The following is a 23,712-nucleotide window of genomic DNA, read 5'->3' as shown; positions in this document are numbered from 1 at the left end:
TGATCATTCTGATGGTTAAATGCAGAATAAGCGATAATTAGGTCTGTCTTCGGTGGGGGCAACACTTAAAGCAAATATTAGCATTCTGCTGTGTGGCTGGCAACGGCATAATACTTTATTGACCAAGATATTGACAAACTTACTTATGTGTGCTCTGAAGGCTGTACCATCTATATTAATGGTTTCAGTTTTCTCTGGTTTACATTTATGGTGAAATGTCATAACATTTCAGCTTTATGGCAAGCAGATTGAATTTTTTTTTTTTTTGCTAAAATGGTTATTTCAGAGAGATAAATATATGAGGGCAAATAATGTCAAAAAAGTAGAGCTGGGCCTAAAGAGAATTTCACATGCTTATACTTATAATATTCAAATAGTTATGACCATCTTTGTTAACTCATCATAGTCATTTCTTAGAATGCAGGACAGTTACAGGTTAATAACAAATATTATGATCATATAGTCACGAATAGTACTAAGGAAAATTTGTACCAAACTAATTGTAGTCACTCATGAATTTACACCGATGTGGAGCATGACAGATCTCTGAGCTCTACATAAAGTGTAGGAGGCTTCATCTGATCAGACAGGGAGGCTTATCACACCAACAGTAATAAGACCCAACAAAAATGGAGCAATAACAGTCAAATTAGGTGCATAGAAAATACACAAACATAAGGATAAAATGCTAAAGTCTTTTAAGTAGAAGGTAATGCTTCAATCTGTTGCTGTTTCAACTCTGAGATGTATGTAAGTGTTAGTTTATGAGACTAGGCTGAGAATACAAATTCAGCCTAACTGAATCATTTGCAAGGTGCAACTTTTGACAGGCTGGATGCTGTAGAAGTTGTTGCTGCTGAAGGAATGACAGCTAAACCTTGAGCTGATGTGTTTTGAAGTGTTTGGTAAACTGGTACCTGCTGCTCCATGTCAAGTAAAATTCTCTAAAAACTTTCTGTGTTGCTGTTTGCTTCCTCTGTAGACCTCAGAGTGCTGAACGCTGAATGCCACTGACACCTTTATTGACGCCGTCGCACATCGTCACCGAGCCTAATTCACCGGTCACGCCCCCAACTCTTCTCTAGAGTTAAGATCACTGAGGACCTCCTCCCGCTCACCTGTTGACCCCTGCTGCTATGGAGAATCTGAGTGAACTCCAGAACCCATTGCTGGACAAAAACACTAAGCACATGGTCAATGGTTATGGGGGTGACATCCCTAATAACCAGTACCAGGAAAACATTATTAATTACTTTGCTGGGGGAGGTGGTGAAGGTGAGGGCGGAGGAGGAGGAGGAGGAGGAGGGGGAAAGGTGAATAACAGCAACACAGGGAGCGGAGGTTACAGTACCAATGGGAAGATGAAGTCTCAGCAGCTTTTGGATGCCACCTCACTACATCTGGCAGTAGAGGCCTTCTACAGACCCAACTTCATCCTGTATAAGGAGGACAGCGGCAGCATCAAGGCGAAGGAGTACAAAAGTGAGTGCTGTGAGACCACCTTCACAGAGAAGAAAGCGAAGGAGGCGTCCAACACAGCAGGGGTGGACACACCTGGCACAGAGGATCCTCAGGCCAAACTGCTGGAGGATGGCGAACACATCAAGATCCAAACAGTTTCCTATGAGGTGGAGGAGGAGGAGTACGTGGAGTATGAGGTAAGAGCAAAAATTCATGAGCAGGGTAAAAGGAAAACTGTGATGGACTGGTGACCTGTCCAGGGTGTACCTTTGCCTTTCACCCAAAGAGAGCTGGGATAGGCTCCAGCAGATCCCTGTGACCCTGGTCGAGGAAGAAGTGGGTATAGAAAATGGATGAATGGATGGATGGATGGTAAAAGAAAAAAAAACAAGGAAACTTGATACAATAATTAAATGTCCAAGGCTGATCCCAGGGTACACCCTGAACAGTCGCCACGCTATCACGTCTGACATAACTATTCACATCTACAGGCAGATTAGACTTGCCAGTTAAACTAACCTCCATGCCTTTGGGTTTTGGGAGGAAGTCCATGCAGACATGAGAAGAAGGTGAAAACTCCACAAAGAAAGGTCCCAGCCAGCTGGCAAGTTTGAGCAGAGCTAATCACGGCATACGTCCCCTGTGACTCGTTAATTCATTTCAGCTAATAAAAGATTTTAAGGCAAGTGAGGAACTTTTTTTTTTTTTTTTTTTTTTTTTTTTTTTAAAAGAAAGGCTCATATTATGCTGATGATCAGTCTACCTCAAGCTTGGATACCTGTAGTGGGCTTGTGTTAAATGAGAAAAAGAGCAAGCATGCTTGTATTCCTGTGGTGTTTATACACTTGTTTCATTCCGCCAAATGACTGGGCTCGACGCCTGGATCAGACTGACATTTCACCAACCACAAATCCCATTTGATCCACTGACCTTGGCCTCCATTCCTAACTCTAGTAAAATTCATTATTAGATAATAATAATACACCCACATCTGCCTCACGCAGGGACATTAGGTGCTACAGCAGTACAGCATCAGCTAGCACTAGTATTAGAGGATTTTCACTCTCAACTGCCATGCCCAATAGCATAAGGTACACCAAAGGATTTAGGGGATTGGACAGGCAGAAGAGGGTATTGAGTTTGACCAGCGTCCTGCTACACCTAATGGACTGAATGCCACACACCCATGAGTCCACTAGAATTAACCTGGATTGTGGTGATAAACATGTAGCTGCTGAAGTGCAACGTGACATGGGTACAAACAGCTTGGGTCCCACGCTGCAGAAAGACATAAAAATGAGCATTTCACATTATGAAGAAAGGGAAACAGGCAAGAAGCACATTAACCAATGAGCAAACTACCTGCAAATGTTTTATTTTTCCATCGTGCGTTATCCACGTGTGAACGTGCAAGAAAAGATGAAAGAGAGGACACGATGTTCTGCACCAGCTGAAGGCTCCTCTGAGCTGTTCAAAGGTTAAGTGACCATATTACCATATTGTTCATATTTTTCCTCACACTTCCTGTTCACAAATGAACAAGCACATAAAAAAAGCATCATCAGGCTCTACAGCCAGCTTTGCGATGTAAAGAGGAAAATACACAATGGGACTCATTATGTAGCCTCCCAGCAGTAAAGCTCTGACACCACAAAGAGCGGGGTGTTTCTACCTCCCAGTTACGACCTCAGACAAGAAAGCCTGCTGACGTGCACAGACTTGTTGGCAGTCTAACAAACTGATGGCGTATAATATATGTTATGTAATCTGAATCTGAATGACATGTTACCAAACATGGAGCAGTTTTTTTTAGTAATTATGGTTTGATTAGGAATAGTATTAATTTCATCAAAGATACCCTGTAAAGTTTACTTGTCTTTTCTTATGTTTACATTCATTGTTAGTAACACAAACACATGGAGGCCTTCCTAACACACAAAATCTATTAAACACAATTAGGAAGCTCATTTGAATGTTTGTGATTTTTGCAATATTTACATGCATGTTTGCTAATTTGCCATTTTACTGTTCACTGCCTTTATGGGCATATTTCTGTACTTTATGTATTACTACCAGCAGCTATTGATCAGCAAAACAGCTTGAAATTCACAGCAAGGATTATTATGTATTGTGGCAACTACATGCTTGCATGATACAAATATTGGAACTTAACGTAAAGTGTTCCCGATACCTGTTTAAATGATGGAGAACGATTAGAAACTGCTCCAGAAAAAGAGACATGATCTACAAGCAGCTACGAGACAGGAGTCAATGGTAAAAACATCTTTCACAGATTGAACCGTTGCTTCTTTTTCACATTCCACACCTTAACTGTGATTTTTAAAGTTTCTAATCCTTCTCAATCTTGTCTGCTTCTCTTTATATGCTGCTCCACCTCAGTGAGTTGTATTGATTTAATAAAAGATTCAGTAAGGTGTAATGGCTTTTGCCTGATTCAGCAGCAAGGAAACTGTGAGTGTCCCTAAAATTTATGTTTTCCACCAATCACAATGCTTAATTGAATCTTCTCTCTAATCCATAACCATCATAACCCTCATCACTGCTGACTGATACAGCCATTACAAATCCATATTCATGTTATCTGAAAAGTTTTCATCAGCACAACTAGAGAGAAAACAAGTGACAAAGCCAGAAAGCTTTCTAAGTAATTAGCAAATAATTCTTAAACCAAACCATGTCCCCAGCAGACCAGTAGAGCAAAAAAACTACTGACCTATACCTGATATTGGCCTGTTTAAGAATTGTAGGAGGACTTGGTTTTAAAATGTGACGGAACATTTACAGGTCACCAGCTGTTGTACGCAATATGGGAAACTGTAAAATAAGTTTAAATCCTCACCAATTCATTAAACTCCAGAGGATTTACAAGATGTGCTTGTTTTGCAGATATTAGCAGCTTAGTGTTTTTAGAGCTCATCACAAAAAGAAAACATGTGGAAGCAGAACAAAGTGCTCTGTATCTTATTGTTTAGAAGCTTTATCTTAAAAAACATGTTATTAAATACGTCATAAATTCTGAAATTATCAAAGTGCATGAGTAAAGTACTGATACCCATTGTTTTATTTTCACTGGCTCTATCATTCGTAGTTTAGCAATAAGAGCACAGCCTGTTTTATTCAGAACACCGAAACATCCAGTCATCTTCATGATTAACACTGTTTCTACAAAAAAATGTCAAGTGCAATTTTCATGCCTTACATCTCCATTTCAGTTCCCTTTATATTAGACGTTCCCTTACTTTAAAAATCATAAAAGAAAAATGTCCCCATATTTAGAATTTAGATGCTACAATCAGGATATAAACATTTGATAAATGATTTATAAATGTGTTTATTAATGTACAATTTTGTCAACAAAATTCCTGTTAACCGCTGACTCTAAATTGCCTTTATGTGTGACTGTGCATGTGAATGTTTGCCTATCCATCTGCCACCAATTAAATGAGAGACTGCTGATCTGCCCAAAGTCACCTGGGAACAGACCCACTATTCCTACTGATGTGCCCTTTGCAAGGCCATCTGCACTCTGACCTCAATGTAGAAAATTAAAGCAAAGAGAGCTGTGCCTTCAGTTCTCAACAAGCCCAACACAGAGTTTTTCATGTTCTAGGCCTTTCATCTATCTCCTCTTGTCAGCTCCATCCTTAACAAGTGTACAATAAACACTGGAGGTCTGCCAAGTGGACCCCCCTCTGTCTCTACCTCCCTCCTGGTCTCATTGCTCACTGGCAGGTGAGGCCAGGCTACATTTGAAAAAGGATTCGAAAAGCACTGCTTTTTAAAGCCTTGCTGTAATCCTGCACCACTCCCTGCTGTTAGCGTACTTTAAAATGTCAATGCTGTATAGAAAAATCACACCACAGAGGTAAACCTTATATTTATGTAAGGATTTACAAGCATGAGGTAGCGATTTGTTAAATGTAGTCCATTCCTGATGGTTAGCATTTATCAGCCACGGAGAAATGGCTGCTCTGCATTACACTCACTAAGATTTCTGAAAAGACAATCACAAAGTGTGGATGTCAACAGCTACATTGCATTCTCTGCTATGCTGAAACACAGAGTAGGAGGAGGAAGAACTAAAACTAAACAATGAGGCAGATGAAACACTTTGGTCATTTTTCTGTTTTGCTTGTTTGTGAGTTTTTTAGGCATTGATACATTGACACAGTCTTGTCTCAGTGAACTGTGTAGCTTCTTGGTAACCTTGTAAATGATGTCAGGTATATCTTCTACAATTTATATCTGGACACACATGGTAAGGTCAGTACATCTGACAGAATGTGGATGCAGGAAGAATAAAGTGATAGAACGAGGCAGACCAAGGTCTGGGTATTAGTCTTAAGCACTCATCCTGAAAATAGTGCTGGTAGCTTCAGATTGAGGAGCTAACTCGGGTTAATGAACTGACAGCAATTGATTTGCCTTAACCAGATCCCCTTTCTGCCCTTCTTAACTTCACCATGGTGCCTGGGTTTGCAGACGGCAAATTGTTCACTATCATGGCAACATGTTTTGCTGGTGGCTCCCCTTAAAGTTATAATCTTTTTACGTTGTGGCTCACTTTGACATCTAAGGCTACTGGTGGTAACACTGATAATGTGCAGATAATACAATTCCCAGAGATCTGTTTGAAATTACATGTTTGTGGATCAGGAAACACACTGCAAGCAGCTACAACTGAAGAAGATAAACTCCTGCCAGATAAGATAAGATACAGTCCTGCTTTAAAATGACCAGATGGTCTACAAACTAAAATGCAAACTATTATTAGAATGACTGGAAATACATTTAGCAACTATAGCACAACAAACACTAGTCGCAAACAGTATCAGATATGTATCTGATATGAGGTGATACTGACCCTATATATCTTTGATCTGGCAGTGATTTGGTCTATTAAAATTGTCACATGTGTTTGCCTGCATAAAAATTAACACTTCAGCTAGGGATAAGACCCACCATTTTATTTGTCTCCCATCTGTTACATTTTCTCCAGTACATGAAATTTGCATTTATCAGTACATTTTATATTACCATAATAATTTGAGCACGTGCTAGTCTTGCGCATGTGCATCTCAATAAAAAGATTGCCTCTTCTGAGCTTTTGTGATAACATAGGCATTGAATTGTTGAATTGCTTGAATCATTGGTGTGATATCAATAGAGAGATCAGTTTACACATATACAGTACATACGCATATATATATATATATATATATATATATATATATATATACACACACACACATATGCATATGTGTGTGTGTGTGTGTGTGTGTTTCTGCCCTATGCAGCCTTACAGATCAGACCAGGTTAGACTAGAAAGGGTTATCCATTCGTGCTAAATCTGAGGGGACATCAGCATGTATGACTTTGTTAAATCTAAAATTGTAGCCATGCTTCAGTTCAGTGCACACATATTGTTCCTTTTCTGAAAGGTCCAGCACCCAGTATGAGCCTTTCTAATATATCCTTGTGAAATCATTCAGAGATATCCCATTTCTCATTTAGCAGTAAATGACAAACCAATCTCTTGGATCATTTCAATTCAGCAGTAAGTGGGTCTGTCCAATGGATTTTAAAGCTTGCTCTTCTCAGCTAACTGGGGATATTTATCCCACAGTTTGGTGTGTCTCTTTCAGCTATAGAAACTGTCAGTCTGTGACAGCAAAAAAAAAAAAAAAAAAAAGAAATTCTGACATGTCAAAAGAGACTTTATTGCTGTAAAAGCTTTATAAGCTGTAAAATATGCCAAGAAGGACTAAGTATTTTATCCTGGCTCCTAGATGCTATAAACAGTACATTGATTGACAATTATATACATGCAGTTACAAAACTAAATGTGCCTACTAAGTAGCAGCCCATCATAACCATACGCCTGTGATGTGCTGTCCAATACAAAATGACAGCCGTTTGCCGTGAGTGGAAATGAAATGGCCATTCAGTCTGATTGAGTGCATTTCAATAATTGTTTGATGTCCTTCACTCCCCCTTAGCACATGGCAACAAACAATACCATACATCACACAGATGTCCACTTGGAGCGAAAAGGGGGCCAGAGGAGAGAATGAAGCAGACTTGCTGTGATAATTGAGAACAATGAATCATGGTGTATTAAAAAAATGACTCCTTAAACTTTAAATATTGATTGCTGAAACATTTGTTTACTTACATTTAATGGCCTATGCTCAGTGTGCAGGGGAAGTAATGAAAGATGATGCATTTAGAGGAAATGTGGCTTTTCAGTTGCCATCATTATAATTTCACTCCTTGGCCATTCAAGAGTCAATTTCAAACTTAAAATGTTCACAGTTTTTTAAAGTCGCTTAAGATTTGACACATTATAATGATATAAAATTGTTTAATAGTCTCAATTGTTGTAAATTCAACCAGAACTACTACAGGTACAGACAGGCAAGCAACCATATGGAGTGCCATAGTTGTGCAGAGTAAAAAGAGTCCACCCACCACAGCAGAGACCTCAGTTGGCAATGTTTACAGGTGAGAAGCTGGTGAGGGATTTGTGTCACAGTCACACATAATGACTGGATATGTGCCCGCTGGTTCGCTGCACTATCCTGTGTATACCATTCCCCCAGAACCGGCCATCCCAAACTGGGAAACATGGAAAAACTGGCAGAAACCTGGGATATACAGTGTAGGTTCAGGTCCTCTAGGAAGCACCTTAATGAGTCACAGTCTTCAAAGGATGCCACCACCAAATTGGGATACAGGTTACTATGAGACAGATGGTTATAACAGGTAACCGGGAACAAAAAAAAAAAAAAAGAAATAAGAGATTCTTCCCAGTCCTGAAGTTCCTGAAAGAAGAATAAAGCAGAATTGCCTCTGCAAAATTTCACTGGAGCTTTTTTCATGAATGACAACTCAGAGTATTAAAAAGTGAATAATGAGAAATATGTTTCAGTATTGTAATGAATTTTGAGGAATAACCATTTTGGGATGATTAAAAGTTACAGATCAGAGCAGTTCTTTTTTTTAGGTGGAGACATGCAACAATTGTTCTCTCAGGTTGAGCTTATACCTCAACTCAAGGAATATGTGCATGCAGTCCTAAAGCCAGTACTTAATTAAGTTGCTAAATACAATTAATTCTTTACTGCATATTTGGCTTCAAGTACAAGTTTCTTTATGTTCGTGCTACTCTTTGATGTTGGACCAATGCAACCACAGGGGGGCACAATCCAGTGTCTTCATGTGCCGGTCTCAAGTCCGGGTAAATGCAGAGGGTTGTGTCAGGAAGGGCATCCGACATAAAATTTAAGCTAAATCAAACATGTGAATCAAAAATATGACTTCCATACCGGATCGGTCGGGGCCCGGGTTAACAATGACCGCCACTGGTACTGTTGACTTACAGGGTGCCAATGGAAATTGGACTACTGTTGGTCAAAGAAGGAGAGGAGGAAGGCGTGTTCATAGGCAAAGAGAGAAGAGGAAGGGCAGGAGTGGATTTGTACAGGTTGGCGAGGCAGAGACACAGAGATGGGAAGCTTGTGCAGCAGGTTAGGGGGTGATGGAAATGTGTTGACAGGTGCCACAAGTGTGATGGAAAGATGGAAGGAATACTTTGAAGAGTTGATGAATGAGGAAAATATTACAGAGCACAGAGTAGAAGAGGTGACTGTTGTAGAGCAGGAAGTAGCAAAGATCAGTAAGGATGAAGTGAAGAAGGTGTTGAAGAGGATGAAGAGTGGAAAGGCAGATGGTCCTGATGACATACCTGTGGAGGTATGGAAGTGTTTAGGAGAGGTGGCAGTAGAGTTTTTGACTGGGCTACTTAACAAGATCTTGGAGAGTGAGAGGGTGCCTGAGGAATGGAGAAGTGTACTGGTGTCCATCTTTAAGAACAAGGGAGACGTGCAGAGTTGTGGAAACTATAGAGGAATAAAGCTGATGAGTCACACAATGAAGTTATGGGAAAGACCAGTGGAGGCTAGGCTGAGGTCAGAAGTGAGCATTTGTGAGCAGCAGTATGGTTTCATGCCAAGAAAGAGAACCACAGATGCAACATTTGCTTTGAGAATGCTGATGGAGAAGTACAGAGAAGGCCAGAAGGAGCTGCATTGTGTCTTTGTAGATTTGGAAAAAGCGTATGACAGGGTGCTGAGAGAGGAGCTGTGGTTTTGTATGAGGAAGTCTGGAGTGGCAGAGAAGTATGTTCAAGTGGTGCAGGACATGTATGAGAGCTGTAAGACAGTGGTGAGGTGAGCTGTAGGGGTGACAGAGGAGTTCAAGGTGGAGGTGGGACTGCACCAAGGATCAGCTTTGAGCTCCTTCTTGTTTGCTGTGGTGATGGACAGGCTGACAGATGAGGTTAGACAGGAATCTCCGTGGACCATGATGTTTGCAGATGACATTGTCATCTGTAGTGAGAGCAGGGAGCAGGTGGAGGAAAATCTAGAGAGGTGGAGGTTTGCTCTGGAAAGGAGAGGAATGAAGGTTAGCCGCAGTAAAACAGAGTACATGTGTGTAAATGAGAGTGACTCAAGTAGAACGGTGAGGTTACAGGGAGTAGAGGTGAAGAAGGTGGAGGATTTTAAGTACCTAAGGTCAACAGTCCAGAGCAACAGAGAGTGTGGAAAAGAACTGAAGAGACGTGTGCAAGCAGGTTGGAACGGGTGGAGGAAAGTGTCAGGTGTGATGTGTGACAAAAGAAAGGTGGACAAGACAGTTGTGAGACCAGCAATGTTGTCTGGTTTAGAGACAGTGGCACTGAGAAAAAGACAGGAGGCAGAGCTGGAGGTAGCAGAGCTGAAGATGTTGAGGTTCTCTCTGGGAGTGACGAGGATGGATCGGATCAGGAATGAGGACATCAGAGGGACAGCTCATGTTAGATGTTTTGGAGAAAAAGCCAGGGAAGCCAGATTGAGATGGTTTGGACATGTTCAGAGGAGGGACAGTGAATACATTGGTAAAAGGACGCTGAGGTTAGAGCTGCCAGGAAGGAGGCCTAGAGGAAGACCAAAGAGGAGGTTCTTGGATGTAGTGAAGGAGGACATGAGGATAGTTGGTGTGGGTGAGGAGGATACAGAGGATAGGGTTAAATGGAGGCAGATGATTTGCTGTGGTGACCCCTGAAGGGAGCAGCCGAAAGGAAAATAAGAAGACTCTTTGATGTTGGACCACTATTGGTTTATAACTATATATGGCCAGCATGTTTTAATTGATTTTGTAACAAAATAAAGTTAAACTTACATCAAGAAAAGAAATAAGCAAATCAATAATACTATGATTGTTTAAATTTTAGTTATGTTTCTTCGTGATCTCTGATTTAACCTATGTATTATAAAGTTTAACCCAGCTTTTATGTGCAAATAAATATTTCAAGTGCCCTTCATAAAAGATTCACAATATACCGAGGTGATAGGACATGATGGGAGAGAGAGAGAGATACAGGGGTGACAGACAACAAAGGTCACAGGCTGTGATTATTGGTCAGAACCTTAAATCTGTTCACCGCAAGACCACCCATACAACTGTTTTTCAGATAACATGAAGTATACAGGAGGTATTCTGGTTTCATAGGGCAAGAATTTGTTGCTATTTTTGTTAGACTTAATCATTGATTTCTTTGCTCCTCAACACAGTTTTGCTCGTGCCTTTCAACCTGTTTGCAGAGCACCATGTGAATACTAAACATAACGTGTACCCTTTCCCTGTTGTAGCCTCATTACACCATCCTAAATTGCACGTGTCAACAAGAGGCCACAAGCCAAAGGAAAGAAAAATAGACCTTTTGTTCATTTATTCAACTGTGGTAACACCAGCGACACCCCCCCCACACCACACACACACACACACACACACACACACACGCGCACACACACACGCACACGCACACACACACACACACACACACACACACACACACACACACACACACACACACAACCCCACCCACCTTGGCTCACCGACCATAATGCATGTTTGAGTAGACTGCATCATGACGAGGCTCTTATCATTGTAATCACACACTCTGTGACTGAGTGTCCCTCTGAGGTTCCTCAGTCTGATGGACCTCGTAGGGCTGCTGGGCCCAGGCACTGTGTAAATTACAGGGTCTTGTTAACCACGTGGCAAAGCTTGTATTTCTCTTTCCCAGCCGCCCCCTTTGGTAGCACTCTGTCACACTGTCTGATAAATTACAAACCCTTAAGACAACACCCTAGTCACATCTGGGGCCACAGGCTCCTGCCCCAGCATAACTTAACATGACCATCTGGAGCATGGATAGATACTGTGTACGTGTACGTTGCACTGATGCTACATTAGGATGCAGAGACTGCAACTGAATGTTGTCTTGCAATAGACAAGGAGACCAGATGACCTGTAGATGACTTTTACAAAAACAGGCAGCATCTTTTGTGGAAATGTGATTAAATGAGAGGGGGCTATTAAAGGGTCACAAATCCTAATGACATCTGCCTGCTTCCTTTTCAAACTGTGTGTCTTCTTATGGACGCAGGATACTCTTGCTAGAGATAATGAGATAACATCATGGATAGTTTTCGTGATTTCCCATGAATACCTCATATTATTAAATATGCTGAAAATGTCATATTGTGCAGTATGGCATCTAGCTGATAGCTGTTGCTCATTAACTTTGCTTAGGCATTCTGCCATATAATTGAACTACCTTTGGTTGTGAAGTATTGTAGTTTCTGCCTGAATCTACATCCAAAGCCATCAAAGAAAGTTCTATAAGGATAGGTCTATAAGTGACTGATTGGGATATATCCTCAAGGAAAATAAGTTCAAGGCACAAATCTATTATTGTTTTATTTAAAAGGGAGATTAAAAACAATTATCTAAATAGAAATATGGTGACAAGAATTGAGTAAAGACGACACAAATCGTTTAAAATCAGCGATTTGCCCTTGTGATTTACTGTGTTTTTTAGTTGTAACATGAAGACTATATGTTCTGTGTAAAATATAGCGGGGTAGTTCAGTTCAAAGGTACATTAAAATTCATGTTTATCCACATACCATCTATTCCTAGTACACACAGGAGTCATGGTACATGATATAAAATTAGGACAAAAGAACAAAAACTTCAATGACAAATGTCCCATTTCTGAGAGTGAAGAGTCCAGGGTAAAAAAAAAAAAAAAGTGGACTAGGGCATATTTTCTGTTTGTTGTGGAGGCAATTTGGCTACAAATAAATTGTACAAACCCACATCTTGATTATGCTGTCATGGCAGAGTGGCGAAACCATCCATTAGTGCTTTGTTACCTGTCAGCCTGTTGCCTCATGCTGACAGGATTTACGGCCCAGAAGACATATCTAAGCGGAGCTAGCAGTGCCTGCATGCATAGTCATAGTCACACACACACATCCTCATTAAATGTCAGGCAGAAAATTGGTAAACAAAATCCAGTTTATTTTAAATTAGACATAGCTGTTCAGTAAATGTGAAAAGCCTGTCAATGATGGAGGGGTTTTCATGACCTGTAACTTGAATTACCAGATGGCATATATTTGAGGAAAAAGAAAAAGATAATGGTGTGATCACACACACAATTGTGCATGAAACAGCATTGCATGGGAATTGGGGGGTGTTTTCATATGCTGTGGATCTCCTGTAACCACTGGAAATATTTATGACTACTGACCTTTCTTTACATCTAGATAGCTTCATGTACTGTACATGCAGACCTATCTGCAGGTCTGTGCTGAGTCCAGCTGACTCTTCTCTTGCCTAGCTGACATCCCATAGCTCTCGAACTTCTCTTTCTCTGCTCACCTGTAACCTAAGCTAAGCAAACAGCCAGTATCCCTGGATGATGTGTGTTTTCATTCTCCAAACAGCCAGAAGGCAGTGCAGATATTGTTAGTGAGCTCTAAGGCACAGAGCAGAGCAGGTCTGGCTCTACAGAGATTGCACCCTGGTGTTTCCTTCAGGCCATGAAGGCAGAATGACATGATGCAGAATGTAAGCTGCGATATGCTCATGTGCTATGACCTTTATTGCCTCAGCATTGCATTATGAAGAGAAAGAAAATACATCAATCAACACGGCAGGGACTCATGTTCACAGCTTATAACAGGTTCCTAAGCTTGACACCACAAAGTGGCATTGTCTTGGAGTACTTGGACAAATTAGAAAGGTTTTGCTTGCTAAATCACAAATCTTTTGGAGCCTAATATATTTCTTTTGTCTTCCATCAGCCTGTTTTTGGAGCATATTAATCCACTGTTGTACCTGCAATAAGTGGGCAGGGCTCCGAGACATCTCAACATCACACATACTTATCCCCATCATCACACAACATGAATATATATGTGTGTATTTTAAATTTACTTATTAATTTTACTATCCAACTAAAGCAAATATTTCCAAAGCTCTCACCCACTTAGAGTAATTAAAATTTTAATACAAACAAAAACACCACTCAGCATTGGTCCACAACAAAATTGTAAGTTTTTAAAAGACCAGTCTGTAGTGCCTCTGTTTATTAGTGCATTAGTGGTTCAGTTCCAGCTGAGGACTTGTTGGTTGTTGTTTCCCTTGTCTCACCTCTTCTCATTTCCTGTCACCTTTCCATTATTCACTATGTAAGACAGGTACATAACAATGAAAATGTCAATGAAAAACAATTCTACGCCTACTGCTCTTTGGATTTTGCATTTCATAGTTAACCAAGCGTCTGGAACAAAGTAATATAGGGAATCATGAGCCTGTTGCAATATAGACAAAAATGCCTTGTTTTTTTAAGCAGCAGTAAACTGTATCACTGATGTTTGAGCCCCCAGTCTAACACAATGCACATTATAGTAGACTGCTGCTTAACTGGAAGGCTCAAAAACACTATAAAATATGTCCTCAGATCTACATTGGTAAGGTGTCAACATATGGTCTGGGTAAGACACTCGAACTGGAATGTATTTGAAATAAAGGTCCAGTCATTAGGTACAGCACAACCACAAAAACACATGCAGGGATTAGGGATTAAAATCCTACTGAACATAATAAAAAAACAACTGACAGCATGTCATAAAGCTGAAAAGCCGGAAAACCACATATTTTGCATCGGATTACCATATTTTTGCAACTGTGATGATTTGACACTTGAGCACGGATCAATACTATTTTACTCTCTGTCCATACACCCATCTTTGCCTAATCCCCCATCTCTGATTGAAATATGCATCATAATATTCAGCTAAATTTCTTTGGCATGATGGTAAATTGCTAACCTTGATTTTTTTCATTTCCTTTTCATGTCCCACCCTCTTGTAGAATCAGCCTTCAAATAGGATAATGTGTGAAGGATGCAGCTTAATGGCTCATATAGTAACTGTGGCCTCAATCTGCGACTTCTTTTCATTACATGCACTGTGAAATTCTGTCCTTAGTCTTGCCTTTGTTGTTGGGGAAAATAAACTATAAATGAAGTTTAAGTGGTCTTATTGTACCAGAGAATTTGTGATCCCCTAAACAGTATGCAGATGTTGGAGCCACTATTCTTTTTTGCTGAAGGTATTGCAGTTCCATGTGAGGAATGGTGCATGGAGCGTGAAATAGTTTCATAAAGCTCTGGCGAGGGGGGTGTGTGTTTGATTCGTAACAATTTCACATCTGAAATGAAGTGTACTCTCAAACATTGCTTTTCTAAAATGCCATCTGTTGTTTCAATGACAAAATGTAAAAATCTGCATATCTCAAAACTAATGAGAAGCTACTGGGCCATCACAAAAAGTCCCTGAATGCGAGCAGTGACATTATGTGGAAGCAAATGATCCTGCATCTATGTTTTGATTTCCATTACACAAATGCCTTTTTTCTTTTTTAGCTTTCCCCACCAAGTCTACTTGAAAGTGAAAACTACCTGTGCATAGATTGTTATATTATGCAAAGGAAAAACTAGCTTTCATCTTTCACACTAAAATGCGCTACCTAAATTCTTTAGGTGATCTCAACGTCACCAGAAGCAAAAAGCAAAGAGCTTGCTGGTTCAATCCCTGGATTAGGAAGATTAAATTAGGGATGGGACACCTAAAACAGCACTACCCGTCTTGCTAGAAGTTAGATAAGAAGACGGACACCACTTTCAATGAGAAGCCAGTTGGCTGGAGTTAACACAAAGACTGGAAATACAGAAAAGCAGCAAGACCAGACCTGTCTGTAACAAATGGTGACAGAAATCACCTACCACCATATCTAAATGTGCATAATTTACATGTTAGAGCTGCATTGTTTAATCTGTAGATAAGTGTCTGTAACAAGTTGTGTATTATCAGGGATAATATGCTATTTCTCTTTGTGCTTGGGCAGCTTTTTTGTCTTTTTTTAGAAAAAAACACTCAAAAAGTACCACACATTCCCTCCACACCACCCAACAGCAGCCAGAGCCACAGTGGAGCATTTAGCAGCTCAAGAGCCAATATATTTACTTCAGGCATTTGTAGAGGCCAAACAGCAGCAAGAGAGAGTGAATGTTGATGCTAGAAACCCTACTAGAAATTAATAATATTGTTGCTCTGCAACTGCAGTATGTGTAAATCAGCAACACTTTGCCATATCAATTTGTCATATGTCAAAGTTGTGTTCACAGCTTGTTAATCCTGACACCACATGGTCAGAGAAAAAAAAAATCAATTAACAATCATTGTATTTTTCCACGTACAGGGCACAAGCTGCGTGTATGTTTTGACCTTAGTTGCTGTTCTCTGTGCAGACGGACTGCTCCAGCGACAGTGAGAGTGAGGACAACTTCATAGTTGTCCCTCCACGAGACCACCTGGGTCTGGCCATCTTCTCCATGCTCTGCTGTTTCTGGCCTCTGGGGATTGCAGCGTTTTACTTCTCACAAGGGGTGAGGACACACACACACACACACACATACACACATGCGCGCACACCGTGCAAACACCTCCGAAGCTGTGATCTGTCACACATGAATGATGCAGCATCTGTTTGTCAAGGTTTAAGGGAAACCGGAACCGGTGCATCCACCCATTATAACTAAATTTCATGAATTCATACACATGCGAGGACACAAACACACATGCAGAGGTCTATGTATGACTCATCACCTAAAGATTAAGGGCCATCAAACATAAAAAAGGACTGGCAGATGACTCTCTTACTGCAGACGCAAGGCCACTTTTTACTGAGCTACCCATCAATAACTCAAGGCCAATCTGTAATGGCTGCTTGATGCTCTATAAACCGGCTGAAAGCTGCCTTTAGGAAGAGTATATAAATCACTTTCAAGGCTCTATCTGTAAACTGCAAGGAAGGGGGTGTTCAAAATACTAAGATGAGAGAGGACCTTTGAACTACAGTAGTGGTGTTTTCAAGGGGAATGAAGATGAACCCAATTACTGGTGTGTATTAAAGGGGATGAGCTCTCAGACACATTAAACAGGCTTGTTTGTGTTGCGGTTTGGAATGCAGAAGTGCACGAAATCAGACGAAAACCAAAACTTTCTTTAGAAAAGTTTTTTCTTTTGTCTGATCATTGTAGTGTGCATTTACAAAGGCAAGGCTCTTGAAAGTCAAACTGCCTGACTAAAGACAGTATTTTACTTTTGATGCGAAGATAAACCCACATTATAAAGTATGCACATATGAATTTCATGTATTGGTGACATTTGGAAATACTTTAAATGTCATGTGGCCTGTACTTCCCTTAATTGCAATCACCAAGCCACTGCAGAAGGTCTTTTAACAGCACCAATCGGTGTGTAATGTACCTTGAACTACCTCCTGTCAAGGTACGACCAGGCAACATTGTGATTTTTGAAGCTTTTTCCAATATGCTCTTCACCAGTGACATCACCAAACTGCACATAATGATCGTTTAATGGAGTCCAACCGACCTTCCTGTCTTGACTTCACTCATCTTGCCACTAATCAATTCTGCCTCACTTATGGTGCACCGTCAACATGAAAAGGCAAAATCTGAATCCACGTGTAGAACACACATACGTACAGCGTATGTTTAAAAGTACAGGTAAACACACACACTGTACACACACATGCCGGAGACAGGGAAGCTTTCAGTAAATTGCATTGGCTTTGACTATAAATTCTTATCAAAAGCTTAAACATTTAGCTGTCTTATCTGTAGCTGTGAGTCGTCCGAGGCAGATGAAGGCAGTCAGTGAATTATCTTGTCAGGAACTAATTTGATTCTTCCTGGGTAATTATGGGGAAGTGATGGCTGTGTTTTGGATGGATGGCTTTTCTGCCAATCTCCCTCTTTTAGAAGGTGGCGTCCATAAGAGCTGTCAGGAAAAGATATGGTAGGAGTCTGGGATCGCTCATTTTATAGCTCAATAACCCACTTCACTGGGCTTCATTTCATTCAGTTGTTCAGGAGGTCTCCCAACTAAATAAATGAATTCTGTAGGAGTTAACACATAGGATGTTGTATTTAGTAAAACACGAACTGGAACTTGATAATCTGGGTGAGCTTCCGTTTCTCTGCACCATCTGTACTCAGACAATAATGCAGACATCAGTACTGACATGCAAGTCAACATATGACCAGACAACAGTCTTCTTGTCACCTGTCTTACCTCATAAATAATATCATGCCTAAGGAATGTGCAACTCCTGAAAGAAATAGTATGTAACGTCAGAGAAAAGAGAGCAAAAGAGGTAGCTGGTGAAGCTGCATTTACCCAGTGTTTCTTTTAATTCTAAATGCATTTTGAGCAGTTAGACACACATCATTATGGAGAAAAACGTAACACAAGAAAAACTGGCCCTGCTAAAAGGTAACTGGCCTAGTAACTACTACCACTATGAACAGGATTCCAAGGAATGAGATTCATCGGTCACTTTAGGATTTACACTAGTGAAAAACACAAACAGTCAAATGCTCAAGTAGAGTAGTCCAAAATGACAAATTTAGAAATGATAGCACATCAGCTTTTCCACTTACTCTAAGGACATTTACAAGCAAACAGATTAGCAACTCTAAATGTCTGTGGACAGCAGATCAATAGTGTTTTTGTCCCACTGGAAGGTCAGATGTAGTCAGACACAGAGAGCTGCAGCCTGGCTTTGCAAGGAGACAAATTGAATGACAGCCTCAACGACCACACACGTTAATAGAAATGCACTGGTATGCTATTTTAAATTGCTTGTATCCTATTTGCCAAAGCCTATACATCTTACTCTGTGTAACCTCGTTATGGTAAATACTGCCACACAGTTTCAAATGCCGCATTAACCGCACACACACAAACTGATAATGACTTGAATACCATGAATATCTGGGGAAAATTAGCTCTGAGCCTTTGATTGGGAAGCGAAATTGAGTTTCAATTATTGCCACTAATAGGGTGAGAGTTTTGTTTGGAAAAGCTGATAAATGTTTCTCTCAGTTCTGAGACATCTGCACTGGAAAAGTGCAGAGTTGAGAAGCTACAGCGATTTCTTTCATTATGCAAATAACGCTCCCCTGTATGGCATACAAGTCATTATAATGGATGAAAATGAATGAGGAAATCATTGTGAAACAGTTTATGTATCTGCATGCATGAGTCTGATCGACATAGAGAAAAGGTGAGAGAGCGAGAGAGAGATTCTGGGCTTTTTGTGTTAAGGGTCCTGAACTGACTTCCGAGAGTGCAGTCTCAATGCAGCTACAGCAAGTCTGAGATATTATGTTTTTGGTTTATTTTTTTCTGTGACACGACATTTCAATCATTTTGTCAAGGTAGTGGAGATAAAGCAATAACGATTCTAACCATTTTCCTTTCAAGGGGATTCAAGGAAAGTCCTCAGATTGACATATGTGGTATGTTACACAAAGCTGGTGCTCAGAGGGGCGCGTGTAAGCAGACATGTTCTTTCAACCAATTATTTTCATCTGTTCTTTCAAGACTACAGTGTTATTATATTTAGTCTTTCAGAATCATGTTCCTCTAGAATAGGTCCAGCATACTTGGAGTTAATTATTTGTGTATAGTGGAGAAAAAGACGCACAAATCAATTGTAGTTTCTAAGAGATGTTTTCATCAGAGAAATAAGATAATCCATCCAGCTTCAACAGCGGTGCAGAGAATTAAACTGTCCACTGTCATATTATGACTCTTTTTTTTAGGATTCGGTCTCCCTACAGACCTTGCTGGAAGGTATGTAATACATCGTCTAAAGGACAATGTGCTCTGTCTCGTTTTGAAAGAAAACTCAAATCTAATTTCCCATAAGGCTCCATAACGATGCTTTTGTTTCAATAATTACTGTATTGACATGGTAGCTAAAGGCCCTTCCTTGAATATGTCCTTTGTCTAGATTTGCTTCCTGACCTTTTGAGGCATTTGTCTTTTTCTCTGGCTCTCATTTGCCCTCTTTGTCTTGGACTATTAAGAATTGTCTTCGAAAACCTTTTGAGATCCTTGAGCACTCAATAAAGACGCCCCCAGTATCACTTTTTCAGCACTAAAAACCCAAACTATGAAATGGTAAATTAAGTTCTTTTTAATTTATTATTCCATAGATAAAAGTGCTATAGTTAATATGTTATATACTAGTTATGTGTGAAGTTAATCACTTCATAAGGAGGAAAAAATGCAAGCACAGAAATTAATGTGCTGGTAACACAGCCTACAATACACATACAGGATGTCAGGACAGTATTGGATAAAGTTTTATAATGATCCTGTTAAAATAAATGCCTTCATACCTTAAAGACAACACAAACATAACACGGTGAAATCCAAACATAGTGATCAAGAATTTGCATTTCATTCCCTTACAACAAACATAACAGGCCACTTGAAAAGAGCAGGTAGTTGTTATGCAGCAGTGCTTCCTGAGCTAATGCAGAAAGGACAGATACTAATTAGCTAGTATCTGTCCTTTCTGCATTTTCTTCCCTTGGCAATTTTTCCCCAGTAATAAATGTGCTATCTGTGTCACATTATTCCTATATATAGGGAAAAGCAGGGGTTTACATATCGTGCTCTGTGTCAAATGTAATTTGCATCTGTTTTAATGAAACTGCAGACAGACAGGAGGAAAAATTAGAGTCTAGACTTCGAGTCTAGGTGGCTGCATGACTGTAGTGCAAATGGACAGACATTATGAATAATACAGTATTATTCAAAATTATGGGTACGATGTATAGGTGGTTCCATTAAATATTATATGTTCAAAAAAATATTAAAATGTGTTTAAATAATAACATTTGAAACATTAAATTGAACAAAAAACTAAATCATGTACAGCTCTAGTCTGTGCAAATTTCCAAAGCTGCAAATTTGGACAGCAGCCTGTGTATGGTCTGTTGGTTTCCGTTTTATTTTTTAGCTGTTTAGCTTAACTTCATAGTGCAAGATTCACGGTTAACATTCCTATGTGGTTTAAAACGCACCATACAAACGTACCTCCCACTGGTTTACCATGAATCCGTTTTAGTCGCGTATATGTTCCAGGATCACAAGTCAGACAGACAACATTATCCAAGTCCTTCAGCAGGCTGTTTCAGTCTCAGTGTGCACTTCATTTACCCCAGGCTCTCCATACTGTTACGCATGCAGAGCACACCTGAAAATGAAGCAGCCACAGGGCCAGGCACCTGAACCAGTCGGCTCCACTCAGTGAAGACATGCAGTGGCTCAATTCCAAAGTCCTGCTAGATTGTTGAGCTTCTCCCAAAGTCAAGGTCAAAACAAGCATTTAGAGCCTTGCTTTAGTGTTTACTTTTCTATTCACTGCCACGGTCCTATACAAAATCCACATCTCTGCAGACGCTGCATCTTACTAGGAATCACAATCCCTCTTAACCCCAGTTGAGAACAAGAACTGTAGCCTTGCTTAAAGAGAGTTTCAGCTCACTTCCAAAATGAATAGAATAGGTTTTTATAAAAGAGGGTCATGGCCTCGTCAATGGAGGAACTGACCCCATCATCACACTCACACACATCACTTATATTAGATTCAACAAAATAATGAAGGTCATTCACACGCACACTCTTTATATTTCCAGTCAGTGTTGGCTACTGTTCTGACCAGTGTTTTGTGTTATAGGCTCTATATATTATGGTTATTATTCAGCAACATGCTGAACTGTAAACACCATTGAATCTCATCAAGTAGAAAAGCCAAATTAATAGATTATAATGGATGTGGCAGCATTTGGAATAAAACGGAATTAGTTTATGGGAGGACAATGGAGATGGAAAAACCAATACACAGTCCAAACAATACCACTGTAACAATTTCTACTGCTGTCTGTGTGTAAATTATGCTCCAGTGCTGACCTCTATTCAGCAATGTGAATGAAAACAACAAATCAAAATAGGCATTAGTCTTCCCTCCATTTCCCTCCTCCTGGGAAGCAAGTGCAGTCAAAGCCTTAGATAACTAGAGGATACCCAACACAAGATAAGCCACTATTCAACAGCTGTTCATTGTTGGTTCTATGTCCATTATCCAGGTAGAGTGGAATGGCAAAAGAAGCAAGAACCACTTTTAGCATCAGTTACACAGGTGTTGTTACCTGTCAGATAGGACAGGGTTTACACTTGTTTCGCTCTTTAGCCGGGACTCCCAGGAATTCTGTATTTACCAGCATTAGTAGGATTAAATAGTAGAACTCCAATGATGAATTTTGCCCCAAACTTTTAAACTTTTTTCAGCCCCAGCAAGAAGGTGTTTTATTTTGTTTTTGAGTTCTGCCCATAATGCATGTTTTAACTTAGCTAAATTATTAACACAACAACTTTTTTTTCTGATGTATTTTGACGGCCTAATAACGTGATTATCATAAATAATATTGTACAGCTTGATTCTATTCAAATTCATTCAACTATTACATGAGCACATCCTCATTTTTTAATAATTGTTTTTCAGCGTATTGATTTGTCGATTTGTGAAAGCTCAGTACCCTTTTGAAACACAGGCCACTAAGAGCGTCATTACAGGAGGAGGACGTCAACACAAAGGGGCTAAAAATCATAGTGACTGATAAACAACAGTGTATGATTAAAAACAAGATAATGTGTTTTGTTTTAATATTAAGGTTTTTATTGAGCCAGAACTGAACCGTCAGTCAAGTCAGAGGGCAAAATAAATTATTTACCATTTCTCTGCTGTTTGACTGAGGTTAGGTCTAATATTTACTGTCTTTGTTTGGCTGCTGTGTAACAAAAAGATTTCAGTCCTTTTATACTGTGGTCGGTTCCTCACGCCACAGCAGTATTCGAAAACAAAGGGCAGGGCGATTAACACAGCACCACAGAGAGGCTCTATATGTGTCTATAGTGGCCTGTAAAATGCACTATAACCTTAAATACATGGTAACTGAGTCATGGCAATGGGGGCTGGTGCCTGGAAAATAACAAGTATAAAACCCCTGCACCCAGCAAAGCAATGGCAGCACATGAAGAACTCAATTTTTTTTGACAACATACAGTATTTAGATGCTGTCGTTCAAACAATAGTTCTACAGTTACAATTTATATTCTTAGCTGCTTTTGCAGAGTTTTGGCTGTAATTCTGCTTTTCTCGTGTCACTTATCATAAAGTGCTAACAGTTGAGATGACCATAACCTCCAGTGCTTGACATTTTCACTTTAATTGCTTTTTTTTTTTTTTTTTTTTTTTTAGTCCTGCCATGCTCAATGAGCTCTTCTGGGTTATGCTGAACCACTCACTCAATGGGCCCATCCTCCAATTTTATTCCCTTATTTTTCCTTCTCCCCACCACCTCACAAATAATCAACACCTTCTGTAATGGTTCCTTTGGAAAATAGGTCACTCTTTCTCCTGTATCTGACTTTCTTCTTTTCTCATTTCTTTTCTAGACCACCAAAGCAGTCAACAAAGGTGACTTCCCACTGGCTAACATCGCTTCCCGACGGGCTTTATTCCTCGCTGCCCTCTCTATCACCATAGGCACCGGTGTGTATGTTGGGGTGGTGGTAGCTCTCATTGCTTACCTTTCTAAACCAGGACACATATAGCAGGCGCACCTTCCCTCCACACGCCCTCCAGGGAGCCCAGGAAGAGAACAACGCCCCTCTGGGGAAACAGCATTGGTCCTGCAGACTTTGAGGAAAGTTTTTTTGGGGATGTACAGTTTCTTCCCTCCAGCTTTCTTTCTTTCCAGGCTTCTCTCCCTTCAGACCCTCAGTCAGCCAAGATTAGCCACAGTGACTGGAAACAGGTCAATCTGGAGGGTCAGAAGAAGGGGAATTGGGGATAGACAAAGTTTTTTAGAGTATTGAAAGTGTT

The 23,712-nt window shown here is 40.1% G+C and overlaps 1 protein-coding gene across 1 annotated transcript; it reads left to right on the top strand.

Moving 5' to 3' along the window:
* The first annotated feature begins 1,136 nt into the window (after window positions 1-1,136).
* On the top strand, window positions 1,137-23,441 carry syndig1l (synapse differentiation inducing 1-like). Its single transcript, XM_026319014.1, has 3 exons — window positions 1,137-1,658; window positions 16,193-16,330; window positions 23,283-23,441. The coding sequence occupies exons 1-3, from the start codon at window positions 1,137-1,139 to the stop codon at window positions 23,439-23,441; spliced, it is 819 nt and encodes a 272-aa protein (XP_026174799.1).
* The last annotated feature ends 271 nt before the right edge of the window (window positions 23,442-23,712 follow it).

Source organism: Mastacembelus armatus, chromosome 24, assembly GCF_900324485.2.
Source record: "Mastacembelus armatus chromosome 24, fMasArm1.2, whole genome shotgun sequence".
Classification (NCBI taxonomy): domain Eukaryota; kingdom Metazoa; phylum Chordata; class Actinopteri; order Synbranchiformes; family Mastacembelidae; genus Mastacembelus; species Mastacembelus armatus.
The sequence above is the reverse complement of the archived record's forward strand: the minus strand, read 5'-3'. Positions and strand labels throughout refer to the sequence as shown.